At 39.4% G+C, this 21,419-nt stretch overlaps 1 protein-coding gene across 1 annotated transcript in view; it reads right to left on the reverse strand.

Annotated features, from left to right (window-relative positions):
• Window positions 1-11,205: 11,205 nt before the first annotated feature.
• Window positions 11,206-21,419, reverse strand: part of kif26bb (kinesin family member 26Bb) — a 28,201-nt gene continuing 17,987 nt past the window's right edge. Inside the window, exons 12-15 of the mRNA XM_062437781.1 lie at window positions 18,170-21,347; window positions 15,450-15,619; window positions 12,404-12,554; window positions 11,206-11,405 (exon numbers count right to left, since the gene is read on the reverse strand). Coding sequence (XP_062293765.1) covers window positions 11,206-11,405; window positions 12,404-12,554; window positions 15,450-15,619; window positions 18,170-21,347 — 3,699 coding nt within the window. The remainder of the gene's footprint in view (window positions 11,406-12,403; window positions 12,555-15,449; window positions 15,620-18,169; window positions 21,348-21,419) is intronic.

Raw genomic sequence — 21,419 nt, forward strand, 5'->3', positions numbered from 1 at the left:
TATATCTGTGAGGCATTTTAATGAATGAGTAGTATATTTTATTGTGTTATTACCAGTCGTTTTAGCATATACTGCAGAAAAAGACACATTCTTTAAGGTGCACATTGTGTATTTGATTAAAATGAAATAGAAGTATTGTACCTGTCATACTGTTGATGAACACCTCTTCTTCTTTATGTAGAGTCCCAGTGTCAGGACCTTTCGGCGGCATGGAGTTCTTGTTACCCATCACTTCCGTCACTTTGTCTGGTCTTTTCCTTCAAGTAAACAGTCCCCTAAGGCTGCTTTGAGACCCTCCAATGGGCTGCGGCTGGGTCTTTGTGTTTTTTTTTTTTGTTTGTGGTGGCCCTCACTGAAAAAACATGAATTGTTTCGGACTTTTATCAGAGCGCTTCCTCTGAGTGCGATAGGCAGAGAAATTACTTGGGAAAGTTTATGTTGCTCTAAGCTCCTAGAAAGTATTCAGGGGCGTGTCAAACATTGGAGAATGAGGTTTGTGATCACTCCTCGGAGCATGTGATTTAATCCTGTCGCCTCTCCTGGGTGGTAGAGGATAGAGAGATGAGAGAGAATATCTACCATAGGCTACGAAGGCAGAGCTTAGCCTGTTGTGGAAAATGAAGGTCCTGCTTGTTGTCGACTTTCCACAATCTTCTGCTTGGTTTATTGTTCTTTTTCTCTTCCCTCTTACATAGAAGTCTCAGAGTAGCTTCCTCCGAGTGTTCCCAGCAAGCTGTCAAAAAAATTGGGTACATTTTGAAATGAAGAACATAATGTATGCCTCATGCATGCAGTATGTTCTGAGAGGGAGAGGACACGTAAACAAAGAAGGAAGAGAGAGTTGAATGCAAAGAGAAGCAGCATTATTGGTGAAATGGCGGTTATGTCATTGACTGAAAGGGTTTTCTTTGTGTCAAAACCATGACTGCCCATTGAGGCATGGCAGAGTGCTCCATTCTGAATAACTCCCGGGGTTGAAAATAACTTCATAGTAGTCTGCGGAGTAGAATAATCAGTAATGAGTATGTTACAGCAATGACAGAAAGAAAGCAGATCCTATTTATGATCTTTTCTTCCACATTTCTCTACCAGGTTTAGACATGAGGAAAAACATTCTCCCAGGAGCTGTCAACTGTGAACATTGGTTAAGCTGAAATAGTTTTTTAACTGAGAAAGGGGAATATTTTGTAACTTGGATTCAGGGAAAGGAGGGTTCTGAGTAATGTGCATGTATTAATTTAATTCCCCCAGGATTTGTGATTTATGTTAATTATGTGGCTGCAATGAAATGGAAATGTGCCCTTTTAACAGAGGCCACCTTGTAAGCAAAATTCAGCCCCAGTAAAGCTGTCTGTATTGAAGACATTAGCAATCCTGCTCTGGTTAGTCAGCATATGGGATATTACTATAAACTATCATATCTATAAGCCTCTGTCAAGATGTGACTCGCCAATCAGCTGATTTTTTTTTTTTTTTTTTTTTTTTTAACCATGTCATGTCTATGCACCATTTGAGTTGATCAAGACCACATGTTGTAGAAATCCTGTAAAGTGGTGTCATCACAGGCAAGTCGTTACCATGGCGACAAGATTGTTAGGTGACGTAACCCCAGATTTAGTATAGGCGTTGCTGTAGCCGTCTCTACTTAAGTGTGTTTTCAGTTCATGAAAGTTAATTGTAACATTTTGGTTGCCTTCAAGCATCTTGTTCAGCGTTTGGTTGTAAAAAGACCCTCTCACGAGTCGGATATTCCATTTCTTTCTGGTAACGTTAGCACTAAACCCAAAGTAAGATGATAGATGATAGGGACGTTATTAGTACTGCAGGTATTTGTAGACAAAAGTATTTAACAAATAGAAAATCTGGCCCGATGGCGCTAGAGGATATGTTAAGAGACCATCAAGTTCTTACAGGTCATCCAGTGAGAGAGATCAATGTCTGCACAAAATGTCACGGCAATCTACCCAAGAGTTGCTGAGATGTTTCACTTTGGGGGACTGACAGACTCACTCTAGAGTCATACCGTTAGCATGGTAAAAAAATCTTGAGGAGCTGGACTAAATGATTAATCATGAAAAATAATTGACAGATTAATTGATAATGAAAATAGGCTAATTGTTAGTTGCCGCCTTAGGCAGGTCAGAATACTATTGCAAACTAATTTAAATATTAATAGGTTTTCTGTCAAGGTGAAATGTGAGGGCAGAAGTCCTACTCTTAGAGCTTTTGGGCCTTATGACACATCTGTTTACCATTAGAATTTTAAGTATTCTTTGCATACTTCTCAAATTCTCAAATTCAACTTTCAGCCCCAGGAAACCTTCTCATATATCACGTTACATGAAACAGAGTAGTGCATGGAAACATGGAAGCCAAAGTTTCCACTTACAGGACTTTAGCTGCTGTTTATATCCAGAATAACAATGCCTGACAAGGTCGGATTTAGTGTCTTGCCTGCGGCATTTCACAGCAAGTTCACAAGGGTTTACCTGTAGCTGTTGACAAAAGGCTGACATTATCAGGATGAGTGACCTTTTACAGGGGAGTCACTCTAACCTTTAAACAGTCCTGTCGCTTTGATTATTTTCGTAAGAACATTTAGCAAAACCTGTGAAATGTTCTTTTAAGGAAGTTCCAATCTTCTTTTTTTTAATTATATTATAGATTCAGAGACAGAGTTCCCTGTTTTTTAACACAACAGATAAACACCTGCATCCGTCTGTCTCGGCCTCCTTTGTGGGAACCAAATTACAAACGCTTGCAGTTTTGGTTCCATTTTAAACTCGAGCTTCTTGACACGCTTGCAAAAAAAAAACCAACAACCATGGCTTCCTCTCTCTGCAGCACCAGAGGAGAACGGACAGGCAATGGCTTACATGCTATAGATAAATATATTTCCGCTTCATGAAACATACATTTTCAGCCTGAGTGGTCGGACGCCGTGAAAGCTGTGTGATACTATGCCTTCACGCAGCATGTTAGCAGTCATGTGAACGTCATGAAGTCTATAACATGGAATGTGACATAAAGTACAAACGCTGGGAGCAGAAACTGAATCATGTGTAGAGTGAAGCAGGAGCGCTCAAACAAATAATCTGTGTAAACTGTAGTTAAATACGTTACGACAGTTCATGGTTTGCTCCTACAATGTGAGGTTTCTCCTGTAAATTGCTACATGCTATGTAAACTTTACTGTTTTTTACGTTTATCTAAATCAATACTTGCTGACCAGTTAGTACTATATACTAGAGTTCTGATACATTGATCATCCAGTCCCGTGAATGTCAATTTTGCAGAGACTTAAAGGAGTAGTTCAACATTTTGGCAAATGCGTCTTTTTTGCTTTCTTGCCAAGAGTTAGTCGAGAAGATCTATACTGCTCTCATGTGTCGTTGTAAATGTGAAGCTAGAGCCAGCAACTGGTTAGGTAGTTTGATGTGAAGACTGGAAGTCGGGCTGGTTTGCTCTAGCACAGCACAACAATGTCTTTAACTGATGAAATGCTTGTCTTGTATCTATGACATTTAAAAGCAGTGGCCTCTTTAGCTCTGTTTCCTAAAGCCCCCAGGAAGTGAAAGGAGTGACTGTAAAACGGTGGATACATTTTTGTTTGAGCATCACAACACCCACGAAATGACTCATTTCACCGTCAGAATTTGTCCCATTTGGTCTGATCACATTTGGAAAGTACAGAACAGCAACGCCATCGAATCATTTGATCCTGTTCAAGTTAGCGGAGGTCTAAACCAAAAGTTAGCCAGCTCCCTCCTGAATGATGATGAAGCTCATCTGATGTCGCCGCAACCTGCTTGGAGGCCGGTTGGGTGCACTTTGATCAGAGATGGTCTATTAAGGGCGAGACTTGATGTGTTTAAACTGGTAATGGAAATGCAAAATCAAAGCTGCATGGTTTGATTCAGCATGGTCAAAAGTGCCAATTGAAAAAGGCTGCATGTCAGTACACCTAGCCAGGAAATAGTCCAGCTCATAACTGCTTGTAAAACCTTGTAAAACATGAATTTTTGTATTTTGTAAAGATCAAGATACAACATTGCTCATAAGAGAGTTTTAGACGTGCAGGTAGGCTGATTTGATCTTGTTACCTGTCTCTTCCTGTTCCCAGTATATATATATATATATATATATATATATATATATATATATATATATATATATATATATATATATATATATTAAGCTTTGTATTTACCCTACAAATATAACAGTGGTATCAACCTTTAAACAAGCTTTTCCAAAAACTTTTAAACTATTCACTATTACACAGCTTGAGCATCATGTTAACTTTCTTAACCACATAAGAAAGACAAAAATAAAAGAAGACATGACTTCCCTATCACGTATAAGCTTTTGTTTTCAAACTGTACAGAAATAAGCTGAGAAGAGCGGCTGCCTTGAAGGAAAGAAGACACATCAGTCTTAAATATGCTGTGTAAATTGGTCACCAGCTATAATTCATCACAAGAAACTACAAGAATAATATGCAAAAAAAAAAAAAAAAAAAAGCAGAGTACAGTCATTTGATTAGTTAATTTTGCCTAACAAAATGATCCATCTCCTTTAAACATATACTGAGCAGCTCATTGAGCAGAGCTTGTTAATATCTCTTGTCAGATGTCTATTCAGACCAGCCATCGTTCAGCTGTATTCACACCCAGTTTTGTACTTTGTGACAAATGTGAACACTTAATTAAAGCTGCAATCTGAGGAAGGCTCACAGGGGGAAAAAACATAGGCAGCTTTTATGTTTCTGCAAGCTAATTGTCTAATTGGTTTCAATTGTGATTATGATTCAAGGATTATGATTCATGCTTTTATCACTTTGGGTCTGGATTATTGTAATGCAGTGTTTGCACATGAACATGATTGCATGGCTTCAGCTGGGTGTAGGTTTAATCAAATCAACAAAAGCACAATCATATCTCCCCTATCTTAACTTTCCTTTCACTGTCTGTTTCAGAGTTGATTTTAAAGTTTTACTTCATTGGTCTTGACTTTCATGGGCCTGCATGGTACAGCACAGAGCTACCTGGCTAAGCTTATAAATCATCTGATAAGACCCTGGTAGCTGCTCCCCGGTCATGGCTCTAAGCCAAGGGCCACGGGGCTTTTCGCTGTTAAGGCTCCAACCCTTTGCTTAGCTGAGGAACCTAGACTATAAAATATATTGCCTTCTTTGAAATCATATCTCATAGCTTACTTCTACCATATGACTCTTGCTTAATTATTTTAAAAGTTACTTATTTTATCTGTTACTCTTACAGATAGGTGTTAAATTAAAGGGGAAAACCAGCATATAGAGCCTTCGTAAGGTGTCTCTAAACTCTATTCCCTTATTTGGTGTATTAATGACGGTGGTTGTTGGTCTCAGATCTCCCAATAGTGTTCAGCTGGATCTAGATCTGGTGTCTGGGAAGGCCATGAGCATCTGATTCACATAATTTTCACACTCATCAACCCATTCAGTTACCCCTCGTGCTCTCTGGATGGATGTCTCAGAGCAACTTTGTATTGATTTCCAATGACTCTTCCCTCTATGGAGGACAAGTGGACCCAAATCATGCCAGAAATGTGCCCTCCACAGCATAATAGAGCCATCAGATCCCATCACTGTAGGGGTCAAACATTCAAGTCTGTACCGGTTTTTACTGTAATTTGTCCCCATCTACTTAAATGCATTATTTTATCTTTACTTTTAATTGTTTTATGTGTTATTTTATTTGGTAACTGCTTTTTTTTTTATTTGTGAGGCACTGTGTAATAGGGCTGATATATTGGCCTATAATATTGTATGTACAGAATATATAGATAAATCCCTCAAATGTAATGTATGAAGGTATGATATTTTACAGTTTAACAATAAACGTTATCGTATAAAATGACATCAGTGCACTAAAACATTGAACTTCTCTGTGAATTTAATAATTAGAATAAGCTGTCAATAAAAAAAAACAGCACATATTGGAAAACATATTCACTGATACCAATATATCTGTTATAGGTCAATAAACAAACTTTGTAATGGTTGTTTTTAATGAATGCTATAAATAGAGTTATCGTTGTTATATTGTTGTGAATCATCCTAATACTTACTTAAACTACTAATAATAAAAAATGTCGCACAAGTGGGTGGCTGTGTGCGCCTGCGTGTGCGCGTGTCTGCGTCGTGCACAGCGAACATGTGCATCGGGGGCGCGCACAGCTGACGCTTTAGTGCATTAGAGAAACCTCGCGTTCAATTAAAGGTTTCTTTTCCTCTGCTTACATTAAATTTTCATGAGTCTTTCCCTTTCCCTTTCCTTTCTTTTTTTTTATCACGTTACACTCACCACATGGACACGTACGAGCTTAACAGCGCGCCTTGAAGTAGACTATCGAGTTTATAGCGTTTATTCTTTATCGTTTTATCACTATTATAGCGATTTCTACAACATCCTATCCCTCCTATAATAAGTGCTTATGTTGCCATGCCTCTGAAAACCGCTGTAGCTTTATATTGGCAAAAGAGAAAAAGAAAAAGAGCACAGAAGCTGTTTATGTAAGTTGATGACACGTATAAAACAGGACATTAAACACAGGACATGAGGATGGAGAGGTGTACTCACACAGCTGGATGGTGTCTGGACATCAACGCCCTCAAACAGCAGCAGCGTCGCGGTGTTTTCCTCTCTCTCTGTCGGCCTGCATCAGGAGAGATCTCAGCCTAGCCATCTGTCCGTCTCTCACACTCTCTCATGCTTCTTGTTTACGGTCCAATCCGGGGATTTTTTTTTCTCTCTCCTCCAGCTTCCCCCCTCGTTGCAAAAAAAAAGATATCCCTTGCATGTCACGTTTGTTTTATTTATTTATTTATTTATCTATCCTTGCGAGCGCGTGGCCGAGGCTGCCATCTTCTGGCAGATGTGGCTCACTGGCTCGTGGCTGTGTGTCAGCAGTGGTTATGTAACAGCAGCGGTCATATGATTGGGTGTTAAACTGATAAACTGTGCGTTGGATTACAAGGGAAATAGTAAACGTGTATCGTCCATATGTGTTTATTGTTCCTGTTATATAAGCAGAGTGGAATAACTGAATTTATCATAAGATGAACGTACATGTCAGATAATCATTATGCTCAGTTGGAAAGTCTTTATTAGGAATAACCAATTAAGATGAACCATCTCGCGTCTTTAATGATAATATAATGTTAGTACGATTAGGCAAAACATTTAACAAAAAACAAATATGATGAGAAGATAATTAAATATGACAAAATGTGACAAAAACTAACAGAAAAAACAAACAGAAACAGAAACAAATGTCAAATACAAAACATAATCAGTAGATCATACTCAAGCTGAGCATGAAAATGGATCATTCATTAATAGATTATGGACAAATATGAGTATTTATGTTAGTCTGATTGTCACTTCCTAACTGGATAATGCTCATCTTCCTCTTCTTCTCCATTGTTATCATAGTGGTGGAAAATAAAGTACATTTACTCAAGTATTTTGAGGTACTTTACTTTCCATTTTCTTTTACTTTATAATTCCACTTCACTACATTTCAGAGGGAAATATTGTACTTTCTACTCCACTACATTTATTTGACAGGTTTAGTTCATTTTCAGATGAAGATTTGACCTAATGGATAATATAACAAGCTTTTAAAATACAACACATTGTTAAAGATGTAACCAGGGTCACATTTCAGAGTTGTTAACAGCTCCACCAAATAGGGATTTTTCCCTTTAAACTTCTCACATGGTTTCATTTCAATAAATGTTCAAATGATCCAATATTTCACCAAAAATCAAAGATTAGAGAAAAAGTCCAAAAACTGAAAACAGATTTGTGCATCAGAACTTTGCTTTTTAATATAATAGCATGTCACGGACACCAACATCTATATGTGTGATCATTGCAATGCAGTGTTTTTCTAGAAATAGTGAATATTAAAAGAGAACTACACAACACCTCAAATGATGGGGAGCCTGTTGGATTTGAGAAAAATACTTCTCGGTTTAATGTGGCAACTGTTTAATACAGAAAAAAACATAATGTGGTCAATAAAGTGTATCAAATATGAATATATGAATGTGCTGAATTCCCAGACCATTTAGTGGCATGGAATTTTATATCAGCTGATAATGACATTAGGAATAATGAGTTTATTACTACATTTAGCATCATGTGTATTTTGATATTAGATATTTGGAATAATCAGAAGAATGTGCTAAATTAATACATTATTCATCAATAAGAGCGTCACATAAAAATACACCACTTGTTATTAATAATTAGACTACTGTAAAAAACAAAAAAAAACAAAAACAAAAACACAAAAAACCCTACTTTTATTTTTTTATTACTTTTATTATTTTTTTATTTTTTGTATTATCTACACACAAATATATATATAAGCTTGCAAAAATGACATGTTAATTCATGTTTAAAAGTTTATGTGACATTTTGCAGCTGCTATCCACATTATGCTACAAGGCTTTTAGTTTCTTTGCTGTCATTAAGATTGAGAAATGGGATGATTGTGTTCTGGTTTTCATTAATTAGATGAAATCTTCATCTTGATATAGCTTCAGATGTTCAAACGAGTTAAAGCCAGCTGAGTGTATTTCCAAAAAATTCCATTCAACCAAATAGGAAATATCACCCAGATAGTTACAGATTTAAATGCCCTGCAGTGTGTCTGTGTCCATGTTAACAAACATGTGTGTTTTGGTGTCACTCATCTTCATGCCCTGTTTTTCCCCCACCCCACATCTGAACACACACATAGACTGAATGGAGGTCTTTAGTTTTCACTTCTGCACTGCTGATTCTGGGAAACGTAAAAATAAGGCTAAACAATGAGGAAGTGGAGCAGAAAGAGAGGACAGGAAAAGTCGCGGAAAGGAAGCATATGTGCAGTGTGTGCGTATGTGTGAGTGTTGCCAGTTTCTGTTTCTCTTTTGTAATGAGTCTGACATTATAATTGGGCCGCTTTAGGGCTGAACTCACTTCACTTCACTTGCTCTGTGGCTTGAAAAGTCATCCTGCTGTTGTTCTTTTATTGCATCACAACATACAGTACATCAAAGCAGCACTCTGACTCTCTCTCTCTCTCTCTCTCTCTCTCTCTCTCTCTCTCTCTCTCTCTCTCTCTCTCTCTGTTTGCACACACAAGCATGCATTTAATCACACATCCATAAAATTGATGCCCTCCTTTTCCGATCACTGCACACACACACACAAATGAGATGGAGGCATGATTAGGAACAGCATCATGACTTTAATGTTTGCAAATCAAAGGATGCACAGTTTGCAATGTCTATAATCACAGAAGAAGAAAAGAAAACTGAGAGCGGTGGTCATATATTAACAGCCATGAACAACATGCTGATTAATAGGATTCACAAAACAAACATCCAGTGTGTGTGTGTGTGTGTGTGTGTGTGTGTGTGTGTGTGTGTGTGTGTGTGTGTGTGTGTGTGTGTGTGTGTGTGTGTGTGTGTGTGTGTGTGTGTGTGTGTGTGTGTGTGTGTGTGTGTGTTCCCTGTATATGTTTAAATGCATTGATCTAGGTAGAAAACCTAGCATTGATTAGTATGCATCAGTGCATCCTCTCTTATTGGCTCAGTGGCTGCAGAGCCACGAGGCTCTTCAGACACGATGATGTTATTCCTTTAATGTAATTACTCCTCCATTAGACTGAGAGCAGAATCCACACTTTTTTATTCTGCCCCCAATCGTTTACTAATGTGTTTTAGAAGCCAAGTTTATTGATCATTATCCACCTATTCTGTGTAGAGAGTTTTTTTTAAAAAAAAAACACTTTGGTGTTTTTCTTGGCACCAATTTAAACTTTGTCTTTGAATCCTTTACTGTTCCTCTCAGACAGTTTAATCACTGTTTTCACAGCTTTTATTCCTACTAAACTTAATTTATTTGCCTCAAAAACATCTTTCTTATCACTGGAAGCATTTTTACATTAGTTTACAAGGCTTGAAATTGTATTTCAATATGTTATTCAGCACCAATATCTATATACAAAATGGCATCAGGGTACAATGGGATTCCCTTTTGAACACTCAGTCAGAAAATAACTGTGATGGCCAGACTTCCTATTCATTATGTCATGTCAAAGATCAATTTTAAGGCAGACTATCATCATCTATCACTTTCATTAGTGTAACTAAGACATCAATTCTTGTTCAAATGAAACAGGATTATGTGTAAAAACATGAACACTAACTAAAGGAAAACAGTCATTCCAGTTATGTGTATGCAGTAGGCTGTATTGTAATTGAGTTATCTTTCTACAAAATGCATAGTCATCTGCCTGTGAGCAACAGTGTGAACATGAGATCTGTGTCAAGATTAAAGTGGAGTGAGGAATGATGTTGAGGTGAGAATTAAATCATCTGTAACGTTGCATAAACAGAGTGAAATCTGATCCGTAAACAAATTTACAAAAGTGCGTTATATTGAAGCTGTCAGCTAACTAGGAGGGAGTAGTCCTGCACACGTTACAATATGCTATGATAAGTATCTACAGTAGTTACAGTATATCAGATACCCTGCTGCAATAAACCCAAAGAAAGACTGGAGAGAAACAAGAACGCAGATTCTCTACCAGGAGAGGAAAAGTTATAATATTTGTCCTTACACTAAAAATGTCTTGTTTCATGCTGCACTGAGCTGAATTGATTGTTCTGAATATACCGTACTGTACAATGCTTTAAAAAAAAAGCATACCCAAATTGCGTTTCCAGGTTATTTAAAGGACGAATAGATAAATTGCATATCGTTATTGAGCAAACAGTGCATATTGAGGTCAGGAAATGATTTGAGCAAGATGCCTAAGTCCCAAATGTGTCTGCCAGTGTTGTAAGAATAGTTACAAATTGGACAGTAGGAATTGGCAGACTTTTGCAAATGTCTGTAGGACTGTAGCTCTGGCTCTGACCTTTGACCTCCCTGTGGACAGTATCTGATCTGTAGCACCTGGTTAATCTGGCAGTTGAAAACATAAAGAGTGTGTTATGGTAAAATGTGGAGGGAGAGGGGCGGTGCATATTTTTAATTCATCGTCCAAAAAAAAGATCAGTGATAGATAAGGAAGTCAGGTTTACTTGTTAAAATGTAGGAGTCTTGTTGTCCCTCCTTTACTCTAATTTAACTGCTGTATGTTTCACTATACATCAGCTCAATTTGCTTTGAAGGCTTTCGGCTTTGTGGCTGTTCGCCGCCGCTTCCTATGCCGTCTCCTGGTGGAGGCGTCGAAGCAGGTGACCATCATGACGTTGGCCTTGCAGAGGTTGACCCTGTTCTCAAGCCGAGCCGTCACCACCTCAAGGGCCTCCAGGTGCTCCAGGGAGTCCACCTCGAAAGTTTGCCATAGGTCGACTAGAGAAGAGAAGTAAGACAGTAATGTAACACTTTAGTCATTGTATGGTTAAACGCTACCTTGTAGTTAAAGGAGATATGTGGTGTTTTTTGATGTTTTATAGCCAAAACTACCTATAAGAATGCTGAGATTTCTTAATTACAATTACAATTACAAAACTGTTTTGGAATGAAACCACCAAAATAATCATATTTCAACACACTCTCATACTGTAAGACTTGCTTTGTCTTTGTTGCAGTTTGAACTTGTTGCCTTGGTCACCCCTAAAGACAAGGATAGGGTTATGTAGCTCAGTACATATCTTGCTTGCAGCCCATCTTGCATAAGAGCAAAGTAGAATGTGATGTGATATGAAATTACAAATAATGCAAAGGAAAAGACTGAAGATGGCAATGAGGAGTCCGCTCTGGGGTCAGCTGAGAAAAAAAAGGGTTCATGTGTAAATCTGTATTCTCAGATTATGAATCAGATTCTCAGATTATGAATCATGATTATGATTTATTTTTCTTCAGATAAAAAGGGACCTTCATGCATGTATCATTTCAACAGTGACCACATCCACCAATTAAGTCCATGTTATCTAGATTTAAGTGTAGATTTAATGCTTTATTGTTTCACAGCTTTGTTCTAGTTTTTGGGCTTGATGCCCTGGTCACTCCTCAGGCAAGGAGATGGTAATGTAGCTCAGTGCATAATTGCTTGCAACCCATCTTGCATAACAGCAATTTTAAAAACAAAGAAGAAAAAAGAGCTATGATAGGAAGTGACAGATAATGCAAAGGATGAAACTAAAGATGGCAATGAGGACTGAGTGGGATACTGCCCCCTGCTGAGATGTTTCCATGCAACAAACTAGTTTGTTAGATTTTTACATGGTTGAGCTGAACGTTTGTGACAACCTCTACTTACTGTATACCGCTAAAATTAATAAAGAATCAGGTTGTGTTACAGTGAGTTTTAGAAGTGGAAAACATTTTGAAAGCGTAATGTCACTCACACTCTTGGTTCCACTTGGCGGGCTCCAGCAGGAGGTTCTGTTTGGCCTGCTCCAGCTCTCTCCTCAGGTTGTTGTACTTGGCCCGGACGTCTGATATCCTCTGCTGACGGTGCTCCAAAAACTTCAGCTTGGCACTGAAGCATGCCGGCCCCTGAGGACACAAACACATGCACACATTTCTCTACTTTTATTTATGTTCATACAGCATGTGATACTTTAAAACCTTGTATTTTAAAATAAATAATTTAATGTCTCTGGACGAAAGTAATCCCCAGCACCAAAACAGTCACTCACTTCTTTACTGTCCTCATTACACATGATAACATCTGGTGTATTGGCTGTAACACTGTTTGGTTTGACTCCTCCACACACACACACACACACACACACACACACACACACACACACACACACACACACACACACACACACACACGCATGCACACACAAGCTGGTAGAGGTTGTAGGGCAGGGACTGCACCTCTGGGGAGTGAATCAAGACAGATCTGTAGGCTACTAAATGGAATTACTTTCTGATTATACTAACCTTATTACACTAAAGAGACTTATGCAAAGGTCAATACATGCACATTATTTAAAAGGAACATCTAAATATGAAACTGGGATATTACACTATTTTTAGATTTTTAATAATTTTCTTCGCCCCCATGAAATAATTAATTAAAGATAACTATCAGACTGAAGATGCTGTAATTTCAATATGTGCTCAATTTGTACTATTTATGTTTATCTTGTATTTATAACTCTTTTATCTACAATGTGCTCTATTTGTTTTACTTGAAGTCTTCTTTGTTCTTCGCTTCAGCATTGACCCAATTCCCCCCATGTGGTCATTAAAATTGTATCAAAGTTGCCGTGCCTGAGTCTGGTGGAGGCGGGGAATCAGACCTCATGAGGCCAGACCTCTCTCAGGGGACATAACGTCAACACAGGCACCAGATTTTGTTTTCATACATGTTTTCTTTGAATCATCTCTAAATGCAAGCTGTAATCTTTTATTTAACCGCAACTCTAACCAGGGTCAGTTTACTGAGAGTGCTCTTTTTCACGACTGCTTCTACATATATAAACCACTGCTGACCCCCCAAAATTACTGGGATGAAACCAGTATAAGAGATGGGATGGGATGGGACACAAAGAATCATAGGGCTGCCTGTTGAAAAGGTTAACTGTTTTAAATATTTAGGAGCTTTAGCCACCTCAGGTTTATAGATAACACGGATTATGGTGGGGGGGGTGGGGGGTTACACCTACTCAGGAAGCTCAATGACTTCAGGGTGAGCTATAATATTCTTGAATATTGTACAATAATCTGGTGGAAAGTATTTTGTCTTTTAACATGGTCGCATGGCAGGGACACTTGGATGTCAAATGGAAATGGAAACTGACAGAGTGGTTAATATGGACAGTAAAATTATAGGGAAACCACAGACGTAACTTAGCAACAAGCATGTACTGAATACTAAAATGAAAGCTCTTGACATAACAAATGACCCGTCCCGTCCAGTGTTCCCTCAATTTGAAGTGCTCCCATTAGGAAGGTGCTTCAGAAACGAGCCACCAAAATTTTATGCAAGAAATTATTCGTCCTAAGTGCAATTACATTATGAAATTGTTAAATGAATAGATACATGGAAAATTTTACAGGGCAACCACCCAAACCCCAGCCCCCGCCACCCTCTTTTCCTCACCACTCTCGCTGTTCTCTAATGGGTCTACTGAACTGTATATTTAATTGCCTATGATTTGAGGCCTATGTTTCATCCACAAATGACTGATTTTCTACTATCGTTTTAATTTAATATTCATTGTTTTTAATTTAATTTTTAATATTGCCGTAATTTGTAATCAATGTTGATTGTCGTGAAGCTAAAGACTCTAAGCTCTCCCAGTTAGCTGTTTCTTACTGTTGATTGTGTTGTAAATCATGTTGACTGTGGTGAAGCCAAAGACAATTTTCCACATTGTGGATTAATAAAGCTTAATAAAATGAAATGATCTTGCAACATTACTGGATTCAAATAGCCATGCAAGGCAATGGATGTTGCCTCTGAGTCCCTAATTAAATCTAAATAACTTCAGTGTTCAACATGCTTAATAACTCAAGATATAGCCTACATAACTAAAATGTACTGTGATGTTGATTCATGTGCATTGTCCCTGTAAAAATACATATATAAAATGTCGATTGAATGAATCTCACACTGAAATAAAAGATGTAGACTTTTAAATTTGACCAATTTTTTAAAAAATGCTACTGAATGTTCTCCAAATGCTGTGAGTGCCTCTTAATAAGATAAGCTAGTTTGGTTAGCTTGCAAGTTGCTAGTAGCTCTTCCTATGCGGTTAGCTACAATAGATAATCCAGGGGGCCTGATCTCTGTGTTTACTTTGGGCCAGACTCGGAGGCTAGTGTTTACATTTATTAATGCACAAATTAAGTTTATTTGTAAAACTATAGGTGCCGCTGCTTGCCCCAATAAAGTTTTGCTTTAGGGTGGTTTTTCCTGAATCTCTACAACAAAGGTGGCAAGCTACCATGACACACATAGTCAATATGACCACAATTATGAGAATAAGCCATAACCATGTTAAAAAATACCAGAATTTTCCTTTAGTAACAGCCATTAATTGACAAAAGCTGTGACGTTTATCATTTGAAATGTGAAATGTTTGCTCCTGGGGGGTTGAAAATGAGAAGCTTGCTAAGTCATTTGAACGTTTTCTACACTGTTATTTGCTTATATAAGAGCAAATAGAGATTAAATGTTGAATAAGAGATCTAAGTACCTAATCCTAGTCCTGACAAAACACAAAGCAACTTTAATGGCAAAATGATTTGGGCTCATTTTCAAACCTAATGACAACATGATGAAAGTGACTTTGAACAACCTAAAAGAGATTGGATGGAGATATGCTCTACAGATGTTGATTTTCCCGCTGATTACCAGTAGAGGTTGATGAAAGGTCATATTTTAAGCAATGCCCTTTAACCTCGTAAAAAATGTCAAAATAAACCCAGCACCTGTTTGCCAGCACCTGCTCTTTTCTGCATCCACTGCACATTGTCAATCTCATAGACCTTGATCTCGTAGGCCTCTGGGATTCCACGGTCCGCCCAGCGAGATCGCAGACCACTAGCCGAGCGTCTCATTGGGAGGGATGTATCGTGGGAAAGAAGACGCTGGTGAGTACCTACAGAAGGGAGAGGCAGAAGGTGCAGTGAGGTAAAGATGTATCTCAATTTGTTTTCATTCTCTTCTCCTCTCCCTGAAACCTTCTACTGTATGCACAGAGATGCCATACTTAAAATATTGTTGTACTCCAGTTGAATTTTGATTTATTTATACTCCAGCTAAAGGCATAGCTTGTATCTTTTAAGTGGGGTTGTATGAGGTACTCATCCATAGTCAGTGTATTACCCAGCAGCAGATGGGGATCGGCACCGCCCTAGTTTGGAGAAGCACACAGGAGTACCGGGATGCAAGCTAAGCAATGTACTGTTGGGGACCAGCTAAAAGGAATATAAGTTTAAGAGTACACTATATTTAGAATATTTGACCACTTTATCTTGCCGTCTGACAGCCCTTTCCTTTAGCAGACTGCCATTATTGCAAGTAAAACACTGGCTATGTACAAGTCCCGCATACAACCCCACTTCAAAAAAAGCAAACAATCTCTTTAAACTTTAATTTAGTTTATTTTAAGTGTAGAATTTGAGATTCATCAGGCAATGCAGCCCAATATTATGCTGTTTAGATCCAAGGCCATATTTTTTCACATTAATAAGCCTGTGTGCCAGTGCTTGTGGATCCACAAAGTGGCTGATGACAGAAACCAAGTATTTTTGAGCCACTGGGTTGGTATTGGTGTTGATAAATGAAAACAGTTGCAGGACACTGCACAGGAACAATAAATGATAAACTGTATCAAGGCTTGTGTCCCTAAGTGGCCTCGAAACCCTCGACGTGTGCACTTCTGGCAGACTGAAAACACAGTATGCCTGAGGGCGAAGACAGCTTTGCCAAGGCTACCACATTATTAATATAACTCAACGCTGGAGACAAGCTGTAGTTGACTGTTACTGGCTAGACTTTATTTTCTAGCACCAAAAAAAGATAGATAGTTTATGTTTTTTATATCACTGAGATCAAAAGATATTAAGATCATGTGTTATCTCTAAAGATATGTGTACAGATTTCATCAGTCTGTAGAGTTAATTACATAAGGCAGCACTCAAGGAGAAACTAGGTACAAACAGAATTGAGTCACCCAATGAATAACATATTACATTTAGAGACTTTAAATTATGCTTATCCAGCATCATATTGTCTCCCAATATTATTGCTCCATTAGCAGTATTATCACTGTGTCAACATCTTTTTTTCAACACAAAGAAGCTATTCAATATATCTCAGTTTTCAAGTTCACTAGCTAGTATTGTTGGTATGCACACACCCACCTTTATAATTTATCAACCAACGGCTTTTATTTTCTGCATTTATGCGTCCATTAGTGAGTGCCATCACTGGGTTCATATATTAATGATGTGACCTTCTGCGCAAAATCGCTTTATATGCCGGTAAGGAAACATGGTCTGGCTGCATTCTACAGATGTGTGTCATCTCTTGTTAATGTCACATTAAAATGTTATGTGGTCAGAGTGCAAACCAAAGAAAATATGATGATGAAACTATCATTCATACAGATGTGTTTTTCATGGGTTGGAAGTGTCATTTTCAAGAAATGATATTACAGATTTCTGCTACATTTTTTAGATTTAAACCTCACACACTGCCTTTTTAACCCTTACATACTGTTCATATTCTGACTCATAATTAATCTTTACACTAATTCACATTCATAAATTCCCCATCAGTCATTAATAAATGTTTGATTAATCCTTAATGGGGCTTTCAGAGAGCAAACACTGTGTATTACATTTATCTATGCGGGGAAAAAAAGACATTCACAGTCACTACTTTATGGTCCAGGAGAACATTTTATAGAATATGATGAATACAACATGTTTGAATGGTGGTTTTGAATTTGTTTTTAATAAACACACACAAATTTGTACATTTTCATATATAAAATGTGTAGGAGCTGCACAAAAATTAAAAAAGACGCTTTTTATTTCCATTTTTGTATACTGTGGGTCACATTTAGTGAGAAGTCCAGGTCAAAGAAATGTAAAATTGGGTCAAATTTGAACCCAAAGAGTATGTAAGGGTTAAAGTAATTTTCTTTTCCTCCTTCAAAGGAAATATGATTGATAATTTTACAGTTAATTGAACTGTTGTGTTGCAAAATATCACAGTAATTAATCTATTTTTCCTTCCTTCCCACAAACACCTGTAATGAATGCGTCTGCACACCATTGGGTCATCGTAGTACCAAACCATCAGTTTTTATTAAGTCTGTGACTCGTTTAACTAGCTCCATTACGTTTCAAGAATTTAAAAAATGATTTACAGATAAAATGGTGACAAGTAAAAGAAGACATGCTGTTTGCTCAAATGACGGTCACATTGTACTGGAATTAATGTAAAGCAATGGTTACGATGAAGGATGCATTAGTCAATCTAAAATGGTCAATTCGGTAAGATTATTTTTTTTACACCAGACCTCAAAACTAACACCTAACAACAACACACGATGAGCACTCTGAACTTTGATTACAGGTTTTGATCCATCCAGAACAAAAAGTCATTCAATTCAGGTCTATTATTTCTCTTATTTTACCTGTGTTGCCTCTTCTCCGGGATGATCTGCTGCTGCAAGCCACACTGAGGACAGAGCCGCTCCTGTCGCTGACAGAATCTCTGTTAGAGGTACTGCTGCCTGTGGCTTCACTGTCCCTCACCATGCTGTCATAGCCGCTGCTCACCATGCTATTCCGGTTAGAGAAATGCAGGGAGGTCTTTCCCATAGCAGGTGGCAAATCACCACTCAACACACTGGTGGTGTCACTGGCATGCCCGCTCATGTGACTGGGCACACGGGGTTCAGTCACCCGGCTGTATGGTGAAGGAAGTGAGAGCATTTCGTCCATCCCTCCTGAAGTGGGGCTGGTGGACCTTTCCTTAAGGAGGTCAGAGATCCGGCCACTGACAAACCCCTGGATGGCAGATTTTGTGGATGAGCATGTGGAGCTCTGGCTTGGAGTCCGACTGATAGATTGATAAGACCGTGGAGGGGAAGAGGAAAGGAAGGAAGACGTTCGCTCAAAGCCAGCAGTCTTACCATCCGGGGAAAGACTGGCACTTCGGTTGATGGACTGTCGCAGGCTTTTGTGGGGGAGACTGAGGTTCTTGATGCTGGGGGCAGATAGCCGACGGACTTTGGGGCTAGCCATCTTGAGTTTCCCCACAGCAGAGAGCTTGGAATGATTTTGCCTAGCAGATTGATTTACAGAGTTTTCAGAAGGGAAGAAATGATGACTATGGTCAGACCGGGGGTTCTTCCTGGGGCTCCTGCTAGCCCTTGGTAAGGTACAATCTCTCTCACTACTTTCTTTATAACCTCCCTTACAAGCCCCTTCACTTCTTCCCTTTGAACTTCCCTTAGAGCTCATAGAGCTGTTATTACTGCCTCTATCCAAAGTCGGGAAGTCTCTTGGGGTCCTTTCAAGGGAATTAGTCCTGCAAGATAGCTGCTCCAGTTTGGCACTGAAAAGCCTGCCACTGTCCTCACTGGGTGACTTCTGCCTCCCACTCATATTATCATGTTTCATGCTTACGCTGGAGGTCTCAAACAATGATCCAACACCCTTTCTGGGAGGGAAACTAGCTTCCTGTTTATATTCTGTTCCATATTTTAGAGAAGAGGAGGCATAGAGGCTGTGATTAGCTGGGGAGCACTGTCTGCCCTGCCTCCTCTCGAGAGTTACCCCTGGGCTGCACGGAGTGGATGATGTCACCCCCCTTGGGTCTCTGTGGTTGTCTGCCACGTGACTGCCATGGTAGCTGTCCTGGTGGGTAGCACTTTGCAAGCGTCTGGGTAGACTACCTGTTTGAAAGGAAGCCAGGGCGGTTTCTTGGCAACCAGGTGAAACACCAACTCCCCTAGGGGTATTCCCAACATGTCTGCAAATGAGCTCTCCCCCCAGCAAGCCCCTTGGAGTGTTAGTGGAATAAACATGTTCCCTGTCTCTAGGGTGGTTCTTATCTTTATTTCTTGGTCTCTTTCCACCTGTTTTGTTTTCTGCAGTTTCATCACAGAAAGCTGAATCTTCAAAGACCATTGAGTCATAGGAAATTTGGCTTAAAGGTGAGTCACATATCTTGGCAGGCTTTTTGAAATATGTCTTAGAAGCAATAGCGCCACCGTTCTTCTCAAAAGTCATTGCGTCTTCTTGACATTTGGCGTTATTCCCTCTGAGCTCCGACTGTGTCTTGACTCCTGTGAGAGTGTCATTTGGATTTTCTTTTTCTTTCACACCATCCAAATCACAATCCATATCTGTATCGATCAGTGTGGGATTTATAAATGAAGGTAGGCACCTATTTTCCCGTCTGAGCTGATGTTGTGGCTTTTCAATGCTAGCCTCTGTGACTACAGGCTCAATGACAGCACTTTTGGCTGTATTAGAAGAACCTGCAGCTGCAGATTCTTCGCTGACATTGCTGATAATCCTGATTGGTTGAGAGCTTGCAGAGCACTGTGCATGTGCCGGTGAATGGGCATTGTCTCTGATACAAATAATGTTCCCGCCTGTCCTCCCTCTGTTTAAGGCTCCACTGATGGTCACTTCCTCTACCATAGAGAAGACGAGTTCATCTTGACCCTTTAGGTCCAGTGGTTGTTGAACAGTTACAGTGATAGTGGCCTTCATTTCCTTGACATCCTCTTTGGGGCGAATAGGTAAGCTGTCCCCAATTATAACACTGGTAGCCAAGGAGTTTGAAGAGGAGCAGGTAGAGGAAGGAGATATGGGGGAACTCTTGCCAACTGGTGAGGTCCTTTTGTCTGGTTTGAACCAATCAGCAGCTTCATGGTTCTCCTGTTTACTTGTAGGCTCAAGTGGAAAGGCAAGGGAACTGTTAGCAGCTAGGCCCTGAGCATCCACACCAAAGTCCTGAGAAGAGAGTTTATCACCTGACTTAACAGCTCCAGGGTTGGGCAACTCAGAGCGACAAGTCATGTTAAGACTGAGAGTTTGATTCAGAAGCTCCTCACTTGAACTGGTTGCACTGCACTCCTCACAGTCATATAGACCTGAATCCTCTCGCTGAAAGCTGTCTCCAGGGAAGGCACCATCTGTCTGCTTTTCTCCGACAGCAGTTGGATTACAGCCTAACCCCCGAATCAACGTCGGTGGTGCCTCCGAGGATTCAGTGTCTGTCTGTTTTCCTGTTTCTTTCTGGGGTTGTGCTTTGGTTGTGACATTGGTGACAGAAAGATCTTTTGAGCAAGACTTGAGCACATCCATTGTTATCTCACTTCCGTCGATGCAGCCCAAGCGCTCTTGAAGTTCAGCAAACGTGTCACATTTAAGACAGTCCCTCTCCGGCTGCTTAGCTTCTGCTTTCAGCACTTCAATATGCCCTTGAACAGCTTCATCTTTCTTCTTCTCCCCCTGTAGCTGAGGAATTCTGAGGAGCTCTTGGAGCAGAGCGGTAAACTCTGGGTCATCCATGTCAGTCTTGTTTGGATGCAAGGAGGGTATGATGGGCACAAATTCCGGTTGTGCAAACCTTGGGGCCGCCTTGGATTGGACCAAGCCATCTGAGTCTATTTGGATGACTGTGTCACAGGACTGGTCACTACTGGAGCGTTCATCTAGCTCGCCACGCAGACGGAAATGACGGATGTCAACATCTACCTCTTCGGTGGAGTGGAACGCCCGCAGGGATAGAGACTGTGGCCCTCTCTTTTCTTTAGTTAAACTCCTCCCACAAGGAGAACATGAGGTGGACTGCTGTTGAATGAAGATAAACTGTGGTGTTAATTTTAGGAATGGACTATGGTTAAGCTCCAAAATATCAATCAG

The sequence above is a fragment of the Scomber scombrus genome, chromosome 17 (genome assembly GCF_963691925.1).
Source record: "Scomber scombrus chromosome 17, fScoSco1.1, whole genome shotgun sequence".
Classification (NCBI taxonomy): Eukaryota; Metazoa; Chordata; class Actinopteri; order Scombriformes; family Scombridae; genus Scomber; species Scomber scombrus.